The 23,805-nt window shown below is 41.1% G+C and overlaps 1 protein-coding gene across 1 annotated transcript in view; it reads right to left on the bottom strand.

The window, feature by feature from the left end:
* Positions 1 to 23,805, bottom strand: part of Ca10 (carbonic anhydrase 10) — a 499,797-nt gene that overhangs the window by 96,030 nt on the left and 379,962 nt on the right. The window contains exon 5 of the mRNA XM_036195903.1: positions 11,593 to 11,778. Within this exon, the coding sequence (XP_036051796.1) occupies positions 11,593 to 11,778 (186 nt within the window). The remainder of the gene's footprint in view (positions 1 to 11,592; positions 11,779 to 23,805) is intronic.

Genomic DNA, 23,805 nt, shown 5'->3' with positions numbered 1-23,805 from the left:
AGAACTGCTGACTTAAAGGCCCTCACCACAGGAAGAGCTTTTGTTATCTTTTTATTGGTGCTCTGTAGATACCCTGTAACACATAGAGGACCACCATGATTGCTCAAAAAGGCCAGAGACAATTTACCCAGCTCTTCCTTTACCAGGACTGCATAGCCACCAGGTGACAGATCAGGCTCTTGAAATAATATATATTCTGCATTACAATGTGGCCCTGTGTGGTGTGCACGACTCTGAGGTCAATTCCCTTCCCCCTTGGCACGCTTTCACTGCTTCCCTGTAGTCCAGCCCCTGCAGAGGTAGCCACAGTTCCTGGAGTTCGTCTTAACAAGCAGATCCGATGGATAATCATGAATGTGATTCTAGTGTTGCCCTTTCAAGCTGAGATGGGAATAGATTTATAGATGCCGACTCTGGCTGGTATTTGGGAATGGATAATTACTTTCACTTACTATATCCTATGCTGCTTTGCCTCAGTATTTACTGCCCGGAATTCTGCCCTTTTCCAACCGATTCAGAACATGAGCATGCCATAGGCAACTAAGTGGCATAATTCATTTAAGGTGACCATAAATCTAAGGCTTCCAACCTGAAACGATGCAAAAAAAAAATTAATGGAACATGAAATCAAGTAAATGGAATTGAGTACAGTAATTAGTTCATATTTTAATCCTCAGGTCTGTTTATTATCTGTCAACTGGTGAGCAATTAAGCCAGCACCATGGAGATGATTAGCTTTGTTTCAAAAGAGGTTTATCGATATGTCAGAGCAGATGAATCCAGGAGTTTTAAATGGCTTTATTTTGAACTTCATAGCAGTACATTCACCAGGTGGACAGACAATATTATTACCTAGGTGATTTTTATTTACTGCTACCATCCCATTCTGGAGGATATTGGTGCATGTGAGTGGGAAGATTCAAAGTGCACAGAAACACTATTTATAGCTCCAGATTCTTTAATTTTCTTGAGTGTGAGTATGTGCGTAATATATGTACATGTGTGTTTACATGTGTATGGCACATGTGTGAGACATGTGCATGCGTGCGTGTATGCGTGTGTGCGTGTGTGCGTGTGCACACGCGCATATGGCAGCCTGGGGTTGACATTGGATGTCATACTAGCTGGTTTTATGTCAACTTGACACAAGATACAGTCGTTTAAAAAGAGGAAATCTAGCCGGGCAGTGGTGGCTTTAATCTCAGCACTCAGAAGGCAGAGTCAGGCAGATTTCTGGGAGTTTGAGGCCAGCCTGGTCTATAGAGCAAGATCCAGAACAGACACCAAAACTACAGAGAAACACTGTCTTGGAAAAAAAACTCAACTGAGAACAAAACCCCACTAAATTGGCTTGTGGGGTATTTTCTCCATCGATGTGGGAGAGTTCCGCTCACAGCCAGCTGTACAACCCCTGGGCTGGCAGTCCTGGGCGCTGTAAGAAAGCAGTCTGAGCAAGCCACAGGAGCAAAGCCAGGAGGCAGGATTCTTCCATGACTTCAGTGCTCCATGTGCTTCAGTTTCTACATCCATGTTCCCATCCTGACTTCCTTTGATGATGGACTATGATGTGGGAGTGTAAGCCAAATAAACCCTTTCCTCTTCAAGTTGCTCTTGGTCATGGTGTTTTATCACAGCAAGGGAAAGCCAAAATAAGACAATAAGACAGCTTCTCTGATCACTACCCATTTTATTGACTGAGGCAGGACTCCCTCTGAGCCTGGACCTCACCAATTCTAGCTAGGTCAGCCAGTCAGCTTTCCCTGGGGATCCCTTGCCTCTGCTTTTCAAGTGCTAGATTTACAGGCAGCCGCTACATCCTCTACTCTTTTGCAGGCATTCTGGGAATCCAAACTCAGGTCCTCAACTTCTGGAGTGAGGACTTTATCCAGTGAGCCATCTCTACAGCCCTGTCTCTAAGTACTTATTTGTTGTGGAATAAAATATTTAACTATGTAAAGATGTATTGCTTTTGTTTATACTGTGTTTGTTTAACCATGTAAAAATGTGTTGCTGTTTTATCTCGCCTGCCTAAGGCACCTGACTGGTTTAATAAAAAGCCGAATGGTCAATAGCTTGGCAGAGGAGGGATTGGTGGGGCTGGCAGGCAGAGAGAAAAGGAGAGCCAGCTAGCTGGGGGCCAGACAGACAGACAGACACAGAAGAAGCAGGAAAGCAGGATGGACAGTACATAGATGAGGTGAATGAGCCTCACTGCAGCACATAGATTAATAGAAATGGGTTAATTTAAGTTAAAAAAGCTAGCTAGAAACAAGACCAAGCTATGGCTAAACATTCATAATTAATAATAAGTCTCTATGTCACGGTTTGGGTGCTCGAAGTCCAAGAAAGCCTGCTACACTTAATGCAACAGTGTGATCGATTTTTCCTCTTGAGACCTAGGGAAGCATCTTCAAGGACCATAGTTTCTTGTTTGAGTTTTCTGAGCATTATTTCTACATTTCTTGCAACCAAACCCTGTTTATGGCTTGGTTTGACATTGCTGGTATTTTTTTGGGAGGGGTAATTTGGTGACTTCTAGACTCATCTTTTGTGGATGCTTGTCATTGCTTATGTTTGTGAAATAATTGGCCCATGTCTTTGCTGTTTTGAGGCTGTGTCTATAAATGCCTGTGTAATGCCATTCTGCTTGATGATGCAGGAAATATGATTTTGGGGATATTCTTACTCTCTACTGGGTGACTCAACTGAATTGCCTAAAATGTCTGTTGAACCCTGGGATTTGGTGGAACCTTAAATTTAATGTGGCACATTAAAAACTGAAACTTTGAGTCAGGAAAATTAGGATCTGTTCATAATTCAACCACTGAAGGTTAGTGACCTTTGGCAGGTCTCTTGCCTTTTCTGGCATTTGGTGATGACTCTGCAGGTGTGTTGGAAGAGATGACCTCACAGGTGCTCCTGGCACAGCTACCAGAGATGGAGACTGTGAGTATAATCACTTGTTTCAAGTCCAAGTCTGTACCTTAAAGTGGAAGGTATGGCTGTTTCTTGAACCTCTTCAAGTTTTTATGAACTGTTGACATGGGTCAGGACAATCAGGAATAAGCCATTCAATTTAAGAAATTCTTTTTCAGATGATTTTCATTCCTGTGGCTTTGGAAATGAGATTTTTTTTCAAAGTCCGATAGTTCACAGAAGTGTTATGTGCATTACTCATCCCCTTAGGTGTGCTATCACTGGCTTCTGTTTTAAGGTTAATTAATTTAATTAATTTATTTATGTGTATGTGCCTGTTTGAATTTATGCACACACATGTGTGTAGGTGCCCACATAGGCCAGAAGAGGGTTTCAAGTCTCTTGGAGCTGGAGTTAGAGGCAATTGTGAGCCGCCTGATGCTGGAAACTAAACACGGAGTCTCTGCAAGAGCAGTGAGTGCTCTCAATTGCTTAGCCATCTTTCTAGTTCCCTTTCACTAGTTTCAAAATAAACCAAGATCACATTAAACACTTGTGAAATGACGACAGTGATGGTTGCCATGGTGACAGTCAGGTCTGAAGCTGAACAGCAATCAAATTCTAGTTTTTAAGTTTCTGTCTTTAAAATTTTCTTTGTGGTACATCAACTCCTGCTTGTTTTAGGGAAACAATACAAAAGGATATATGAGTCCAAAGGAAGAGGATGGTGGGTATCATAATGTCATCTTGTGGGCCAAAGCAGAGCTACATGCAGGTTAGGATGGAGTGGGTGGAATACTGCAGTGTCCTGTTTTAGACTGTCCCACTGTGAGCATCTACAACTGACAATCCAGGAAGTTGCTCAATGGACTGGGTTCTCCTTTTCCAGACATAATTGTAAAAATGTCCTAAGAAAAACCCCTGGGTCACCACCCTCCTGCAGTTGTATTTATCCCGTGCATGGTCAGCATCTGGGATCTCAATCCCTATGTGTTAAGCTCCTCAAAGGCCACTTTGCTCAATCTGGATAGGACTGTTTCCCAGAACTCTAAATTTGGCTTCTAGCCCTTGCAAAGACAAGCTCCCTATCTTGATCTTGGGAGTGATTCCAGGGCTGAGATGAAGAAACGAAATGAATTATTCTAACACACTAGCTCTCAGCTATTTCACTGCTCTTCCCAGGTGCCCTGAAGAATTCACTTACCTTGAATTTGTGAATAATTTAACATATAAATTCAAAAATTTCTGTTAATATTGACATTAACTTCATTAGGGTAGACATTATGACTATAGAATTTTGATTATAACATACTGGGTATAATTTAGGCACTTTGAAAGCTCTACTCTATATTATCTTCATTTACTCATTCAGTTTCTTTGTTCAGCAGTATTTACCCACAGCTCATTATGTATATGGGGGGATCTTTTTAAGGAGTACAACCCACTCTGGGACTGCCAGGAGCTAACAGTCTGGTTGTTGGAAGATAAGATCTTCTGATAGATCCTTAAAGATAGCCCTCCAGGCTTTTCAGTCTGCTGAGCTAGAGCTGAAGGTAGGCAAATAACCATTAGTGTGGAGTTTACAGAGAAACCAGTGTTGTGGATCACAAGTCTTAGGTTAAACCCAACCTTGACATTTTTGCTTGTGTGATCTTGGACCTTTGTTATCCCAGATGAGGAGCTCACATTAAGGGCAAACTCACTGAACTGGTGTTTGCTGATTAAAAGACAGAGATTTTTGCCAGCATGCTCTAAGAGAGACAGGGTAAAAGCTAAAGTCCACCCAGCGTCAATTACAGGAGGACCCATGTGCTCTCTCTCCATCAGCTCCAGTCCTCACATACTTGCGCACATTGCTTCTGCTGTTGTGTAAATGCTCACAGCTTTCTCTCACTTTGGAGCTACTGTGCAAGGTACTGTGCTCACCTGGAAGATCCCTGGACAATCTCCCTGTCAACCTAACAAATACTGTTCTCTTAGTGAGACCCACACTGGCCACCCTGTTTAGACTTGTGACTCAAGCCTCCATGCTTCATTCTTGATCTCTTTTCTCTCTTGTTTACATCCTCATCATCTTTACTGTATTCTGATGCTACAGATTCACTCACTTCTTCTCCTTCTTCTTATCTGTCTCCCCCACTGGACTGGAAACACCTCATAGATTGGGATCTGTAGCTGTTTTATTCAATGTAGCATATGATAGACAGTTGCTATCTGTCCCTGGGATGAGATAAATGGAAGTTACTTACATAGCTGGTTGACAGTGGCCAGGTATTGGCAAAGAGATTCTACAGCCACTTGTGAGTCAAGTCTGTGCCTTGTCCCTCTGATGGATCTGAAATCCCTTCATGGTGACACTTAATTGTCCAATCCTTCTATGACTTCCATCATATAAAGGATAGAAATAGATTGGTACTTTACAAATACATTTAAAAAATTTTTAAGAAATGTATTTTCCTCCTATAAAAATATCTACATATTACATCTTCAATTTATTTTTATTTTATGCATGTGAATGTTTGGCCTGAATGCATGTGTGTGTGTAACATGTGCATGCCAGATGCCCACGGAGGTCAGAAAAGGGCTTCATATCCCATGGAACTGGAGTTACAGATGGTTCTGAAACACCATGTGGGTGCTGAGACTAGAACCTGGGTCCTCTGAAAGTGAAGTTGGTGCTCTTAACTGCCGAGCCATTGTTCCAGTCCCTCCAGCTTCAATTTAAATGCTGTTGTATATTTCCTCTATAGTCAACAAATGTAACACAATTCAGAATTTCAAAGAAAAAAAACTACAATGTTTTTGTTCTGGGGACATCAACAGTTGGTTGGGTTGTTCATTCAGCGATTGAATGACTCACTTCACAAATGTTACTTAAGCACTTACTGTATGTTGGACATTGCATTAGGTACATGATGTCCAAGGATGAATAGCTCTTTGCTTAATGGGTTTACTCAGATAATTCATTCCTTTGTGCAGCAAACACGTGTTAACTGTCCTCATGTGCTCAATGTACAGAGTGCTGGGAATACAGCACTGACCAAACAAACATTCCCCACAGCAAAGAATGTCTGTTCCAACAGAAACAAGAGTAAACAAGTATAAGACCCACAGTGATGGGTAGCATCATAGACTGGCTGGAGTGAGCACATTTTTAATGCAAAAAAGGATGACAAATGCTTTGATTTTTTTTCAGGCCACATATGATCTCTGTTGCTTACCACTTCTGTTATTCTCTTCCATTAATTTTACAAACAAACTTTTAAAATTGTCAACCATTCTTATCTCCTGGGCTTGTCTTGACTCACAAGGAAATGCTTTGCAAGGCCTCGAGTACAGGGATATACAACTTTCTCTGGAAGTGAAGAAGAGGCAGAACCCTACTGGATGGGAGGAGGGAAGGGATCTTGGGAAGCTAGAATAGGGAGACTGAGGTAGATGATGGTTGGAGAGATACATCTGGCTTTCATAGTGGAGGGAAGAGCTTTCTGTGGCACAATGACACACAGTAGCGCTTCCATGTTTATTATCCATATTCTAATTATATTTAAGTACGCCAGTTCTTATTCCACCTTAATTTCTAATGAGAACAATAAAGAATCTCTATTGGAGGTCCCAGTGAAGCAACAAAATGCTAAATAGATTGCCTTTCCTTCCCCCGGTCCTACAGTGGTCTGTGCCTGCTGGAGCCCTGGTATTCAGCACTTACCAAACTCCAGCATGTGTCAGGACAACTTGGTGTTAGTTTCTTATTCCTACCAATTTGTGTTGTTTATGTGAAGTGGTCTGTCAAGGACGCAGATAATTGGTTCCTTGAAGAGAGTGAGGCTACATTGTCTGTTTCTGTTATTGATTCTGAAATAGTCTCTTTTCTGATTCAGAGATTAAAAAAAATGGAACCATCCTATATCTCACGTGTGACTTTTAGTCTCTCTTTTCAATTAAAAATATGATGTACTGATCACCATAGCAACACATATGGACTTTCCCTCCCTGCTTTTTGAGAAGAACTGGAAACTTTAGAGGCTGAGATCCAGGAAGGTCAATGCTGCTGCTTCACCTTCAGAGGGAGCAGCAAGCATGGCAATTTGAAATGCTGTTCATCATTCTTTCTTATTATGATCCATGACAGCTATTTCATCATTTTCCCTTGGAATAACCTCAGTTATTTCCATGTTTTCAGTATGTACAACTATGTACAATATGCACACACATATGTATGTATGTATGTTATGTATATACATGTGTACTCAATATATGTATTACTCAATAGACTTGGGGATTTTCTGAATGGAAACTGTGTGCTGTCTGCTCAGAGCCCAGCCTATAGCAGGAGTACAATAGCCATGGGAAGAAGAGAAAATGAGTCAGAGATTGGGCCACAGACACCTGTGAAGTGGCTAGTGTAGATTTCAGCAAGCTACTTTATCCTTTGGGAATGAAGAACTCAAAGGAGGTTTTGAAGATGAAATCGTCCAATTTCCCCCAAGTAAGAAAGATTTTTTTCTTGTCTAGTTTCACTATTGGAACTTAATCCACAAACATGACTCTTTCCCGATATTATCTTTTGTTTCATCCTACAAATAACCTACTTTATACTCGATATTAATCTAAGCACTTAAAATGATTAGCAAGCTAAGGAGCTTGATTATTAAAAACAGTTAATCCTCACCTTTTAAAAAAATTAAGACATTTGAATCCTTAAATATGCTCATTTATCACAACCCTCAATAAGGCATCCAGGAATTCTTCATGTAGGACATTAATAATTTTTACAAAAAAATGCAGTTGCTAATGGCGTCTTACATCCACACAGTTTTATAAAACAAAGCAAATGATTACCATCAATTACAATAACCTCACCAGACAAGGCTACAGATAATATACAGCTCTTCGGCTAGTGACCACTGCACTGTGAGAAGGAAAACACACGGTATTAATTGACTCATCATGATCAGCAATGATCGATGGGGCAGATGGCAATGTGATTACTCACTGTCAACAAAATAAACACATGCTTTGTTGTAAGAAGTGTCTACTTGGGTCCTCTGAAAGGACAGCCAGAAATAGACACCAAGGGAAGTTTCAAAGGCAATGCAAAAGAAATAGGAAAAGTTAAGCTACAGGGTGATACATATTTGCCTTTCCTGAGGCTAACTGGAATTTAACTGGAAGAAGTTTCCGGAAGAAGGTTATGGACTGTGTAGAGTTTAGTAATTAGAAGGTACAATAAAGCTAATAGTTCCCCCATTGGTTAATATATGTGTTCAGGGCTTAATAAATTAAACAATGGGAATTCACTATTTTCAGAAGCAAACTCATTTCATTGATAGATAGCTCCCATTGTTAGGAATGTATTAATCTGAATATCTTCTGTTGGCAGCTTCCACTCTTGGCCCTTCATGTGGCATAGGTGCTCAACTCTTTTTGTTCATTAGGGCCAACTGTGTGCACCGTGATCCTCACAGGACATTATTTTAGAGCCTTCAAAATGCTGGTTTCTAGCATTGAAACCATACCAGCTTATAGATCATGAGGGGCTTGGGGAGAAATGTGATGACAGTATCGTAATATGTGAGATATAGCTGTATTTATGCTAAGGCTACTCTGCAGGGAGAGAGAGAGAGAGAGAGAGAGAGAGAGAGAGAGAGAGAGAGAGAGAGAGAGAGAGAGAGAGAGAGAGAGAGAGAGAGAGAGAGAGAGAGACAGAGAGAGAGAGAGAGAGACAGACAGAGAGAGAGAGACAGAGAGAGAGGGAGAGAGAGAGAGAGAGAGAGAGAGAACAGAGAGAGACAGAGAGAGACAGACAGTCTGAGAAGAGAGAACCTGTGTGTGTTCCTATTTCTTGGGAAGCTGTTCCCCAAGTCTTCTCAGTCTATATAGCCTGCCATTTCCAAAATAAGTTACTATTAGGTCCCTCTCTTTCCCTTCTTCATAGTAAGGAAGTGTTAAGTTTTCTCTGTTTAGAAAAATAGGATTTCTCGAGAAGAATATTTCCCATAATTGGCCCGGTGGTTGCTAACCAGTATGTCCTGGGAACTTTTAAAAATATACAGACCGGGAACACACTGCCTGAGATAGAAGTTCATCCAGACTGGAGCATCAGTTTGGACAGTGTCTTCTACCCTTGATACTTATTTGCTGCTCTGTTTAAATGTACTTGCTAATGAGCACTCAAGAACAGTTAATAATGCACCATAGTCAGGTTCACCTGGTAACTTTTATTTATTTATTTACTTTTTTTTTTCCTGGGAAAAGGTATTGCTATATGGCTCAGGCTGACTTCAAACTTAGGATCATCCCGCTTCTGCCTCCCTCGTGTTGGCATCGCAGACATTTATCATCATGTCTGTCTTTCTGGGAACTTTTAGCTGTAGATTCTTTGAAGCATCTGGTCCCTGTGGTTTGTAATAGGTCTAGGAAAATTACAATGCTAAGAGGTTAGATTATGATGTATCCATTAAGATGCACTCAAAATTATAAGTTGTTAATGTACATATTACAAATCACTCAACTTAAACATCGAAGTAACAGAAGGAACGGTGTAAAGATTTTAACCTAGTAACCATCTATATTTTCACCCATGTATTTAAATAGTGTTTCTACTTTGAAACAGCGCCATGCTAAGTGCTGAAATATGACTTACAGAGGGAGAGGAAAAAAAAAAGCAAACAAATCCAGAAATAATGACTAACGAGCAAGTACGTTAACAGAAAAATTATCAACAAACCTTAAGATAACATGTATTATCATAAGGGAGAGTTTAATTTATCTTTAAATATTTCCTATTTGACATTGACCTTCCTTAGTGCTTCCAAATTGTGAAATTTTGGTTATATTTCCTGTCATGCTCTAGTTCAGTGCCTGGAGCTCTGGAGAGTTTTCTGTTACTTGGTTACTTTTAGCAGACATCCTTAATCAATCTGAGCACATTTCCCCCCTAAAGATTTGGAGAGAATCCCACACTTCAGTCAAAGCCCATTGTCTATGAAATCATTACTAATAGATGATAAAGTACTGTGTGAGATCTACATGCAGTGTCTCAAAACACATAGTGCCCTGACATGCCTGGAGGCCCTTTTCTCTTCGTATCCCTCATTCCCTGCTTTATCTTTTCTTTAAAGTCTATCAGTTGAATACTCCTTACATCTGGGATCCCACTGAAATTTTAAAGTATCTTTGAGTGGTGTCTAAATTGTGCCTTAGAAGAATCGCATGGTATCCCGAGACAACATACTATGTGTCAAAGCCGGGGCTACAAATTCAGGCCCTTTGACTCCAAAGCTGATATTTTACATTTATTCTTCATTGCTTCTCTCGAAGCCCAGTTCGAAGGGCACCTCCTCTGTGAAGCTTCTCCTCACCTCTTCAAGTGGAGTGTGTCGTGTCTCTCTTTGAGGCCGCCAGGGCCTTTGTACATTTCCATTTCAGCATGACATTATACTTCAGTGATTTGAACATAGTCCCCTTTGAGCCCCTTTGGGGCAAGAACTCTCCTTTTTCATTTTTAAATCCTTGTATCCCTAGTAATTAGTAGGGTCCCTAAGTCGACTCTTAGTCAATGTATTTTGAATGAACATCAAAATCTGCCTTATAAACTTCTTTAACTTGTGGTCTATTTGACAGTATATAGCTTTAGCACATTAAAAAATAAATAAAGAAAGAAAAAACAAAAAAACAAAACAAAAAAAACAATGGCAGGTTTAACCATGACCTTAAATAATAAAATAAAGAGATCATATAAAACCTACACTCTTGTAATTTTAAAGTCGTTTTGACATCAGTCATTGAGACTCTTACTAGGAGCCTACTTACTGGTTATTTATTGTATAAGGACCCCTGATCCTTAAGTTATAATTGTTCATAAGAGTAAAGAGTGAAATGGGTCAAGTGACACATCACAGATGAAATCTGGCTAAATCTCATCTTTTATCTCATCTGAAACGGTGGTTCACTGCATTACTTTGATTTATTTTTGTCTGGATTGATGGTGGCACATGGTGACACTCACCATTACCACAATACAATTTTTGTTCTGCAAAATTTCAGGTCAACTCTTTAGTTCTTGATATTGATTTCACAGTGCATTGCATGTTTAGGTGAGTAAGACCCACTGCACCAGAAGGGAATCTATGCTGTTATGTAGGATGTATGAGAGGTCAATGGCCCAGAGAGGTCAAAGGGAAGAGGCACAGAAAAGGTGAGGGCTTGAGGGTAAATAATTCTCTAGCTGTTCTCAACCTGTGGGTCACAACCTCCCAACAAGAGCCGCAGATCAGATATCTACATTACAATTCATAACAGTAGCAAAATGACAGGTATGAAGTAGCAACAAAATAATATGGTTGTGGGTCAACACAACATGAGGAACTGTGTTAAAGGGTCAAAACATTAGGAAGGTTGAGAACCAGTGCTCTTGGACATACCAGGGCAGGCGTCCTAAGAGCCCTGTGCTTGGGTTTAAGAAGGAAACACTGTTTCACTGCAGCCTTTCCTGGGAACCTGAAATCCGGCATGCAAAGGCATGCAAAGGACACACAGAGAAAGGAGGCAGGTTCCTTCTCCTTTCACAGAGCCAAGGGAAGCCTTCCCATCTGTGATTCTACTTCCCATGGAAACAGGCATTGAATCTTACAAGTTCGCACTCAACCTTAGCACACTGGCAGATTCGCATACCTCCCCAGAGAAGGCCTGTCCATTGAGGAGGTGCTCGGACCCTTGGCTGTCCTCACTCCCAAAGTGTAGCCGGATCTCCTCCAGGCGGTGGCTGTACGTCATGGGCCCTCCTGAAATGTTGACCAAGTGCTCCTTGTCCAGGCGGAGGGACACATGCCTTCCAGTGTTGTACATGGTCCCACTGACCTACAAGACAATGGATAACAGGTCAGACAGAGGTTTTCCTTCCATTTCTCTCCACAGCCCAGAGAAGTGCATGGTAGACCTATGCCATTTACATCTGATGGTAACACATCAGGATAAATCCACATGTGTGGAAGGGCATGGCAGCCTCTTCAGAGGGTTTTCCCTCCACACAGCTTCTAAAATACTTCTGGCAAGGCATAAATCACATTATCATTCAGGAACTTGAAGGGAGGAATTTAAGAGATTTTTCACCAACTGTGCTGTCTATTTTGTATATCACACCTTATAAAAATTAACTTGTCCCTCTCATCATAGTTGTTTGGAAGGTGGAGATGGTGTCAAAATTCAAAATCTCGGGTGTAAGAAACTGTAGAAAGCAATGAGCAGAAGGATCCAAGTGAGAGACAAGAAAGCCACTGTGGGTGACCAGAGGCAAGCCCCTGTGGGAGACTGATACTCTTTGAAGTCTCAAGCATCCAGTCCAGTTACCTTGGTTGGATTCCTCTCCCATCCCAGTAGCAGACCCCACACAGAAAGAGTTCAGGTCCTCACTCAGAGAACAGAGCTTCAGAGCTATTGGAAGAGAGTCACATGGGGTCCTATTTCTCACATCCAAGATGTATTTCTCATTTCCAGTCCCGTCTTGCTTCAGTTCCTCCCACTACTAAACTTCCTGCTTCCTCTTTCTCCCTCTTTTGCCCTTTTCTTAGGACCAATGCTCAGCTTCATTTCTGGGCTATGACCTTAGCAAACCTCTACAAATGACCCTGTGTCATTCCCATCTGGGTGTCTTCCTTACTTTCTTGGGTTAGCTCAGGAAGCTTAAGGGAGACTTGGAAGGAGACTTGATGGGTTGCTTCTGGGTTACTGGATGCTGAATTACCAGGATTTTCATCCTATTTATTCTGACCCTTTAGGTACACAGTTTTTTTTTTCCCCTCAGCAATTCCATACAGACTTCATGTAACTTTCATCTATCTATCTGCTAGTTGATCAATCACCAATCATTTACCTATCATCTATCAATCATCTATCACCTATTATCTGGCTGTCTATTTGTCTCCTCAGTTAGAGAGAGTGTCTTTTTATGTAGCTCAGGCTGGTCTTAAACTCCCAATCCTCGGGCCTTAAGTTCTGGGACTATAACTATGCATCACTATGCCTGGCTTAGTGAAATGTCTGATGATGTCATCAGATCTGGTCTTTGAATATCTACCCAGTGGCCTGCCCTTCTACTTTTCTGACCCTTGTCTTGGAAGACATTAGTTTAGTTCTTAGATTTTTCACTATGTCAGACAGTGGCAACTACCAGTTACTCCATTAACTTGCTTTTACTGTAAAGCACGGTCCATGTGGGGACAGATAGACAAGGGAAGGAGGGAGTGGGAGAAGCCAGAGTGAGAGCGAGCAAGTGGGCAAACAGATGAGAATTACTAGAACTTTCTTTTCCTTGGTCTCTCTTAACTCCAGTTCCTTCAGGAACTGCATTTATCAGGCACTTTACATCTAATTGGCAATTATCTTTTTTTTTTTTTTTTTTTTTTAAGTTAACTGTTCCTTGTAACCAAGTGATCCATGTGAAAGGTTCTCCAGCCTCAAGCATGTGCATGGCTAGTTCCTATGACAAAAGGAGAATATGTTTCTTTTAGGCTCCAGTTCAAGACTTTCTCTGTGTGTAATGGTTTAAGGTTTGACATTGCTTCAACCACCAAATAAAATTTATTTTTTCTAATTATTAAAATAATATACAGGCATTCTATGTGGTTCAGAACCTGAAAAGTTAAAGAAAAAAGCAAGTCATGATTTTAGAATTAATCAGCTAGCACTAATATGTTGGTATGCATAAGGGTAGTTGTGAAACATCACTCAGTCTCTACTTTCAGATGATCTACTTGGCTCTCACTCTGGACTTTAATGTGCTGGATATGAGGAACAGACAACACATTCTGAAGACTGGAAAGCAAAACAAAAACAGAGAATTTTGGTTCTCTGTTTCCCCAAGGTCCCCTTCTATACACATGGTTGTATCTTCATCCATCCATCCATCCATCCATCCATTCATTCATGCATTCATTTTCATCCATTCCTTCACTCATCAGCAATTCATCCAGGTTCAGAAATGGTTACATATCACTGATTGTGCTAGGAGTTTAGGATACTATGAGGAGCTTGCATGGTCTTTGCCTTCACAAAACTCACACTTCCTTCTGCAAGCTCCCAGTGTGCAGGCAGCTGGGGGAATATATAACATATACCATTATGTTGTTACAATTAGATGCAACATCTCCTTATCTCTACCCTTTCCCTAGACAATGAAATAACATTAATTTGTATTAATCATAAAAATATGTGTAGCCAGGGTATGGTTTGTTGCACTTTAATTTAGAAATAAAGGCTTGACAATGTTATGTATGATATCTGAATCTAACAGTACATCTGCACGGTAGTAATTAACACTGCACCACTGTCATTTTATCTCTAATGCTAATTACTGTGTTTCCAGTCAATGACTTTGGTGCATGGCGTATTGGGAAACGTGTGCTTCTGCAGACCAGGAATAGGTGAGTGCAGAAGCTGAAGCTGCAGAGGATATCCAGGTTGCCTCTGGCTGCCCCACAGCTCTCTAGTCCTTGTCTGAATTTATTGCAACCTGAGGCAGGAAGTGTGCGTGTGTGTGTGTGTGTGTGTGTGTGTGTGTGTGTGTGTGTGTGTGTGTTGCCCATTTTACAGATGAAGGAATTTAGGGAAGTTGACTTGAGTTCAGTGGCTTGTCTAGAATCATCACACAGTGAGCAAGAGGCAAACTGAGGACCAGTTATCTTGATGTAAGCAAAAGCAATGCTCTCTGCCCATTTCAGATGAAAGTTTGGTGTGGGGTGTCATTTCTTTTTCTGCCACTGTAGATAAGGTCTTTGGCAGTTCCTGGGGAGGGGAGTAACAGGATTGCTTTTCAAGAACATGGAAGTCTCAGATTGGATGCTAGGCTGCTGTCCATGGTAGGATGAAGACCAAAGAATACTTTGTTTCTCTAGCTACAGACATTTATACTGGTTTAAAACTAGTTGTAGCTACATGTATTAAATGAAGCAGGACATACACATATGCCTGCTTAGATTGTATGTCAATAAATAATATCAATAACTTTAGGACATACACAAATAATGTTCTTTTGTAAACCAAATAAACAAACATAAAAAAGAAATTAAAACAAGCAAAAAACAAAGAAACAAAGAAACAAACAAAAAACAAAACCAGCAACCCTGATTCCACCATGTTTCTTTTATAGCACTGGATGCTTTTGTGGAGCAAGTACAGTTTTGGTAGAGTGGCTAATAATCTGCCAGGCTTCCTGTTAGTGTGTTCATCATCTAGCTCATTCTATGGACAGCCCTATACTAAAGGAAATGAATTTGGCCAATGCATTTTTAAGATAAGAGGAACATTCACTCTTTGTGAGTTGGCCACAATCTGCCACTAGCAAATTGAATCTTTACTTGGTGTCAGAATGGATGCTAAATTCTGAGCCCACATTTCCTCTTTAAATCCTTTTAATTTCTTCCTCAACAAACCCAGCACCACTCTTGGTGTGGTACTTAGGGCTGTGCCATTTTCTTCTCTTTGGATGGGAAGATAATCAGGCTAAACCCATGTGTAGGGTGGCAGCTTCTCATAGGGAAGGCTTCCCTTGCCTCCCTTCTGTGGTCCTTTTGTGTCCTGAGACAAACAGCTGTCTTCGTAGAAAGAAGACCCGACTCTAGGCATCTCTGGCTGTTCAACCTGTTATTTTAACCACTGGTAATGATTAGGTTGTTATAATTACCAGGTGATTACTTAGTGATGTGTTGTTGCAGTGTTTTCTTCAAGAAGCAGGATGGTAATAGGGGGACCCTGCACTGGCTTGGAGTTTAGGATGTTTGGGATTTCTTATAGAGTTAGTGAGGGTTCTCCAGAGAAACAGATGTGACTTCCATAAAATCATACAGTTGTCAGGTGACATACTAAGGACCAGTGACCTTGATTTCACTGAAGCTGAAGGTCATAGATCCAAGTAGGCTGGTCAGCCAGTAAACTTCAGATCCTACTGTTTCTATGCCCTCAACACTGAAGTTGCAGGCTTGTGCCACCGTCAGAATTTTCTTCATGGAGTTCTGGGGATCTGAACTCAAGTTCTCATACTCGTGTACCAGGTAATTAACTGACTAAGCCATCTCTCCAATCTGTGGTGTATTATTTTTTAAATATAAATTAAAAAAAACCAAACACGTTAAAGATCCTTTGGACACTGTGCTTGTAGGATTGATGTTTATTGTAGAAAGCTGTTTGAGAGAACATTGCCTTTAGAACATCCAAAATGTTCAGTAGTTACTCGCTTGATTTAGCACAAGTCTAATGTGAAGTTTTTGTTACTTTCCCTCACAAGGTAGCCCACCTAAAATATCCTGTGATAAACTGAAGAATATTTCCAATAGCACAAATGGAAATGTAGGACTACAAATGGAGTCATTAGAGTAAATGGGATTCCTACTGTATAAAAGGAAAAGAAGGCCATGAGGTCTATGCAGGAGATCCATGCCCCCATATCTTTGAGAAAGGCTATGTAGGGCAGGTTGGTCTTGAACTCTCAATCTTCCTACCCCATCTCCCTAGGGCTGGGATTACAGGCATTGTGCCATCATGTCATGCTCACCTCACTTTTTAACTCAGGAAACTAGGCACAGCCAGACTAAATAATCACTCAAAGGACAAGGGAGGATGCAAGAGGATCACAATGCTTGTGTTACTACAATTCAAGAGACAAAAGCCTTCTAGGATCTCTGAGAGCAACTTTCAAAGACACCAGAGAGAGGCTGCACTTGACTTCTCAGTGGTTCTGTGGACGTCAGAAATTTACTACTGCAGGTCATTATGCTGAGTGATACAGGAAAGACAAACCTCATATGTTCTCCCTCATTGTATGGAAATCGATAAGACAGCCTTGTAGAAATACAAAATGGAATGGTGGACACTTGAGTGAGACATAAATACATTAAGAATAGTTTGGGACAGGGAAGGATGGTGTGGGAATAGGGAATAGGGGAAAGAGGGATGCTGCATCGAAGAAGGGTTAAGGAAGCTGGCCAATGAATCATTCAATAATGTATGTTAAATCCCAGCAAACTCTATTAACCTGTATGCATGATACATGTCTAAAATGTAAAGATTAAAGACAAATTTATTGATTGTCTTTGTGTTAGTTGTAAGGGACTCGTCTGAGCTTATGGCTTCAGGAAGCTGCAGTTCATCACAGCAGGGAAGGCACGCTGGTCAGGGCCATGTCTCTTGTGGCAGAGCATCTGTTGTTGTGGTACCAACCAGACAAAGCAGGATGGAACCAGGGATGAGTGTGACTTTGGAAGGCCAGTCGCTATGATCTGTTTCTACTAGTCAGGCCCCATCTCCTAAAGGCTCCACAGCCTTTGAATTGGTGCTATAAGCTTGGAAATGAGTGTTCAGAACAGGGGCCTGGGAAGGCCATGGCAGGTTCAAACCATAATGATCTTTTTGTTTATTTCCCTTTTTGGGTGGAGCTGGCACTTGGACCGTGCTCACTGGTTACACAGGAGTGCTGGCATTTGCATTGCTGGGATGTGGCCTTACTCATCAGACTGTGTTTTTGCTGTTGCCATAAGTCACACATGACTGTAAATGCACTTGGTGGAGGGAGGATATCCATGACATCATAGCAGCAGCAGTGACTGGCACATTCCAGGCAGCATTCTTGGTAACATTGCACCTATTAGCTCATCTAATGCTTACACTGACCTTGTGAGGCAGGCTAACTTGTCCTTAGATGAAGAGCCTTAATGGGTTAAAAGCCTGTACTTAAAGTTTCTCCATGGGAGCTGGGTGGAGGTGGTGTAAACCTTTAATCCTAGCACCCGGGAGGCAGAGGCAGGCAGATCTCTATGAGTTTGAGGCCAGCCTAGTCTATAGAATGAGTTCCAGCACAACCTGGGCTACACAGAGCAACCCTGTCTCGAAAAACAAAACAAAACAAAAAAGTTCCTCCATGGGAAACCACAAGAGCCAGAATTGTCCTCCAGGATATTGTGATTCCAAGTCCTACAGCTTTAAAAGTGAGTAATAATAGGTCAGCAGGAAGAGTTGGTGAAACTGTGTAGTTTATGTGCGGCATCTAGACTTAGGGGTCAACTCAAATAAAAATATAACCTTAATGCAGAGATGACAGAGTGTGTTTAATTTGCCCAGGTCTGGGTTGAACATCTTTACATTTCTAGATCTAGGGAAGCAGGATTTTAGTTCCCACTTGCTGAGAACTGAGAGATGGGTCATGTATATCCAATGTAAGCTTACCAACCGAATGTCAGATCCCATAATTAGGAAGGCTACTTGGTTCCAAGAAGGGTTAGTGAAGAGTGGCTGACAGCCTGTCATAAATTACGTGTCTTCCCTTTGCAACTCAGCTTCCCTATTCCGCATCTTTGACTGGTTTGCTCAAGTGTGTAATAGTTCTTTGCGATGTAATTAGTGAGCGTAAGAGATTTAAGAATACTGCTTAGCCCAGTTTCCTGCAGAGTTCTGATACACCAAGGGGCTGATTTGTGAAGGCCAAATGCAAAAAGCTAGGGGCCTGCCTGTTCACATGGCACCCGGGGTGGGGGGTGGGGGGGAAGGCATTGTTCAAGGAAGAACAGTATGGAAGAATCGACTCAAGTCCATTCATCGACAACACTGCAGCAGAGTGAATACACAGGTGGGTAAAAAGAAGGGCCAAATGGAGTGTCAGGTTCAAAAGACTTCAGGAATAATCAAACCCAACAAACCAGAAAACTGAGACAGACCCCAAGCTAGAACTCACCCCCACTGTCTTTGTTCATTGACTGACGGGCTCATCTCTTCCGAGTCTGCTTTCAATTCACTTTTTAAAATCAGTATACGAAGAATCAGGCTTCATGACAGCAGCTTTCAAACACAATTTACTTATTTTTGTTGTTTCTCTTCCCCCTCTTTCCTTCCCTGTGCCCATCCCCCACAGCCTTCTGCACACTTGAGTGTCATATGTGATCTCTTGCTTCCCCACCCCACACAGTTCTGGATTCCTCTTTTCCCTTCTTCTGATCTCCCACATTGTTTCATGGTTTAAATCTATGCTCACATCCTCTAAGTGTAAACTAACACAGCCATTGTGGAAATTAGTATGGAGGTGACTCAGAGCATTAAAAACAGAACTACTATATGACCCAGATATACCATTTAGGCACATACCCCAAAGACTCTGTATACCACTGCAGAGACACCTGTGCATGCATGTTTATAGCCACATTATTCACAATAGCAAGGGAACGGAACCAGCCTAGATGCCCAGCAACAGAAGATGGAAAGTGAGAACATGATGTGTATACACAACAAGAAACTGTGAAATGTGCAGGAAAAAGGAAGAATGTGGAAAATATTACATTAAGTGGGGGTGATCCAGACTCAGAAAAAACAATCTCATGTTCCTTCTTATGTACTGATTCTTTTCTTCTTAATCTTTACTTTTCTTTTTCCTCAATTTTTCATTTTATTTTTATTAAAATTATTTTATTTTTATTAATTATTTTTTTTACATCCTGATCACAGCCTCCCCTTTCTCCTCTCCTCCCACTCCTCTTCCCACCTCTCTTCTGCTCCCCCTATCCACCCCTCCTCTGTATTTACTCAGAAAGGGACAGGCCTCCTATGGGCATCAGCAAAGCATGGTATATCAAACTGCCATAAGACCAAGCATCTTCCACTGTACTCAGGCCAGGCAAGGCAATCCAGCATGAGGAATAGGTTCCCAAGAACCAGCCAAAACACCAGGAACAGCCTTGATCCCACTGTCAGGAGTCCCACAAATAGACCAAGCTACACAACTGTCACATATATGCAGAGGGCCTAGTTCGGTTCCCTGGTTTTTGGCTCAGACTCCTTGAGTTCCCAGGATCCAGGGTAGCTATTTCTGTGGGTTTTCCTCTAATGTTCCTGAGCCCCCTGGCTCCTACAATCCCTCCTCTCTCTCCTAAGCAGGACTTCGGCCCAGTGTTTGGCTATGGGTCTCTGAACCTGCCTCTATCAGTCACTGGATGATTTTGTACATGAAAAGAATATCTACATCTTTCCTGACCCTCCTTCTCCCTCCTGCCCAATGCCTCCTCCATATCTTTCTCAAGTTCATGACCTCTTCATCTTTAATTATTATTGTTGTAAACACACACACACACACACACACACACACACACACACACACACACATCCTATTGAGTCCATTTTGTATTGCTTATATATACATGTCTCCAGGACTGACTACTTAGAATGGACAGCCTACATGTAAGTTTATCCTCAGAGGAAACTTATTTTTGCTCTTCTAGTAGCCCTTGACAGCCTGTAGCTCATCATCTAGGTATAGGCCACTGTGGACTTTCCCTGCTCCTTGTTGGCATGTTAACTGGTGTGGTGGTCATTATAGTGTTTCTGTTCAGGTAAATTATTTCTGTTGATGCATACTGACTGAGTATAAAGTACTGGAGTGCTAAGTGTATGTACATACTACTAGAATGCTAGGTGTGCATGAACATAGTTCTGGAGTACTGAGTGCATATACAAAATACTGGAGTATTATGTATAAAAACCATAATCCATACAAAAATAGAAATGAATTACCCTGATACTTTCAGATGCCACTTACATGACACTGTGTATCTGGATAGTGGAAAATACACTGTATCTGTCCAAGTGTTTTTATTTTACTTAAGTTTCACTATAATGGTTAGGAATGGTAGGGATTGGATATAGAGAAGGTAAAGACTGTGGAGCTTTGGATGTGGGCAGGATCTCACCCATCACTTTTAAGCCTGCAGGGAAGACACAGAGAGGCTCCTTCCGTAGCACTGCTTAATTTAATCTTTCTCTTTTTCATCTCAGTCAGCCTGCTTTCATCCCATGTAAAGATTAGGGTTTTAAAAATCTGGACAAACAGATGAAATAATCACATATGATGCCTACAATTATATCAATTCTACTGTTACAAAAAATAGATCCAGTTTATGGTAATATTGATTCTTTAAATAATGGATCATTTCTTCACAAACTCCAGGCATATATGAGGCTGTGAGATCCCAGAAAGAACCTCTTGATCTTGACTGTATCTAATGTTAATGGCAGGATGGATGAAGAACAGGTGTGTAAGACATTGCCTGGTCCACCAACATATGGGCTAAGTGAAGAGGAGACTTCCTGTCCTCCATGGTCCTTGAGAGGACCATAAGCTGGTGGCAAGAATTAGACCTAACATTGGCTTGCACACACAGTTATTGGCACCCCAGACCTGCCCAAACTCTGAGCATGAGTATTCTAGATACTCAGAAGTATCGAGGATGAGTTTTTCCATTATAGCTCTGGTATATGAGTTCCCAAATGGGAGTCCTGGGTACTGCTTTCCAATTATCACATTGAGAGCCTGAAGGGTTGTTGCCAAGTCACTCACAGCTGGTTGTCTGAATTTAATTTTTTTGAGTCCCTACTGACTGGCTGGAGTCCTTTGTGGATGAAGAGAGCAACTGGAACCAAGATGGCACCATTTGCTTGAAAACAGATTGCTTCTAATTTTCCTGACCCATCAGCTCAAATCAGGGCTAAATTGAACACACACATTTGTAGTATTTATTTGTATTTAAAAAAATATATTTTAACAAACAAACTATATCTATTTAATGTATGTTTTATTACATATTATGTACCTGGTATATATTACAGAGTATGTATTTAATGGCTTACATTTTTATTGTGGTTTTATCAGCACCCGCACAGCACTAGGTTTCTACTTATTAAATCAAAAGTGACCAGATTTTGTTTTGAGCTTTGTCTGGGTACCTCAGCCAGTATTCTTCATCTGAGTCAGTAGGTATGAGGTGGGACAGGAGTAACTGCTGGCTTCTTTTATGACTTCTTTTTTGAGGAATTCTGAGCTGAATCAAACAGATATTCAATGCTAGAGGGTAAGGACACAGCAGTATAGAGTAATTTCTTTCATCCTCTTCCTATGCCTTAAGGGACTGCTTTAATAATTATAAAGATATGCTACCAAAGTTCCTTCTAGACATATGTAGATGACTATACATTGATTCATTTTGGGACCAATAGTTTTCTCTAAACTGTGAAAATCCAAGGTTAGGTCACTTTAATTAACACATTGAGACTTGCCGTAGAACGGTTATTTCTATCGTAATGTCATTTAATTCAATCCCTGATTCACAGGGCTTCAGGCAAATAACTCCTAATCTCCAGTTATTTCATCTCCTAAGAGGAGCCTCTAAAGTAGAGCCCATGGAATACAGTGGCACCAGCATGGGGGCGGGGGGAGCGTGTAGATTGCCTTCTTAGCATTCCTCCATATGGGTATCACTGGTCCCTCTGCTCAGGTATTAGAATCCTTGATGCCAGTTTTTTTTTTGTTGTTGTTGTTTTGTTTTTTGTTTTTTGTTTTTTGCTTTTGTTTTTCCAAAAGAAACTAGAAGCAGCCAATGCTTGGGGCATAATTATATGGCAAGTGCCATTGCTTATTCAACATTTCATTGTACGCAAGTTAATTATTTGACATTAATCTCTTATGGTGTTGTAGTTTAGATATGGAGTGTCTCTCCAGTAGGCTTATGTGTTGAGGCTTGCTCCCTATTTGCTGGTCCTAATGACTAAGAAGTGATTGGACTCCAAGCCCCAGGCCTCACAATGGACCCATTCCTTGACACATTCATAATGTGATAGCATTGTGGGTGGTGGTGCCTTCTTGGAGGCAGTAGATCCCTGGGGAAGATTTACCTCATATTCACTCTCTCTCTCTTCTTCACCTTCCCCAAATAGGCTACCATGAGGTGAGCAACATTGTCCTCCACACCATTCTACCATGCTATATTTCCTTACCATACACTCAGAAACAATGGCACCAGTTGACCTTGATTGAAACCTTTGAAACCATGAGGCAAATACACTCTTTCCTACTTTAAACTGTTTCTCTCAGGGATTTGTCTGTAATGAGAAGTCTGACTGGCACATACCACATCCTAGACTTGCTCACTGTGAGCTGCTGGGCTTCATACTATACTCAAGTGCACATAATCATCAGAAAATGTGCACAAATGAGACAGGAACCACACGGACTGGTTGGGGGTTGACTAGGGAGGTTGACTAGGGAGCACTGTGCCTCATCTTTAGGTGTCTCTGAGATACAGGGCACTGGGAGATGGGCCAGTAAAGAGAGGCTAAAAAGAGCCTGAGAACAGGGAGACCATGGATACATGATGACACACACTCTACAGAGTATTCTTTTATATTATCATTTTTAAAGTAAACAAAGGGAATCTTGCTTCTGATGGTTCAACATGGGCTAGAGTACAAAGACCCGTCCAAAGGAAAAACTACCAGTAGAAACAGAAGGTGGCTACAAGCTGCAATTTTTAAGTTTTCTATTGCCTATATTAACAAAACAAGAAACAAAACAGTGAAGTTGACATTAAGAATATATTTCATCTAACCTAATATATCTAAAGTGTTGTTTCAACTTGTAATCAATACGAAAATTGCTAATGAGATATTTTGCACTCTTTCCCCCACTGCCCTGAGTCTTAGAAGTGCAATGTGTCTTTTACACTTCAAAGTACATCCCAATTTGGACTCATCACATGTTACACACAGCCAGCCCACCCCAACTGAGGGTTCTGGATCTGAGGATTCAACTGATAACCGATTGACAATATTTGACAAAAACAAACAAACAAACAAACAAACAAACAAAAAACAGAATTGCATCAACTGTAAACAAGCGCAGACCTTTTTCATGCCAATATGTCATCAGTATTGCAACCACTGACATAGCACTTCATTGTATTAGATGTTTTAAGTAATGTAGAGATAAATTAAAATAAAAGGGGGTGTTTGTAGGTTATATGCAAATAAAGAACCTTTTGATATTAGGCACTTGAGTGTTGATGAGTTTTGAATCTGAGAGTA

Source organism: Onychomys torridus, chromosome 8 (assembly GCF_903995425.1).
Source record: "Onychomys torridus chromosome 8, mOncTor1.1, whole genome shotgun sequence".
NCBI lineage: Eukaryota > Metazoa > Chordata > Mammalia > Rodentia > Cricetidae > Onychomys > Onychomys torridus.
The sequence above is the reverse complement of the archived record's forward strand: the minus strand, read 5'-3'. Positions and strand labels throughout refer to the sequence as shown.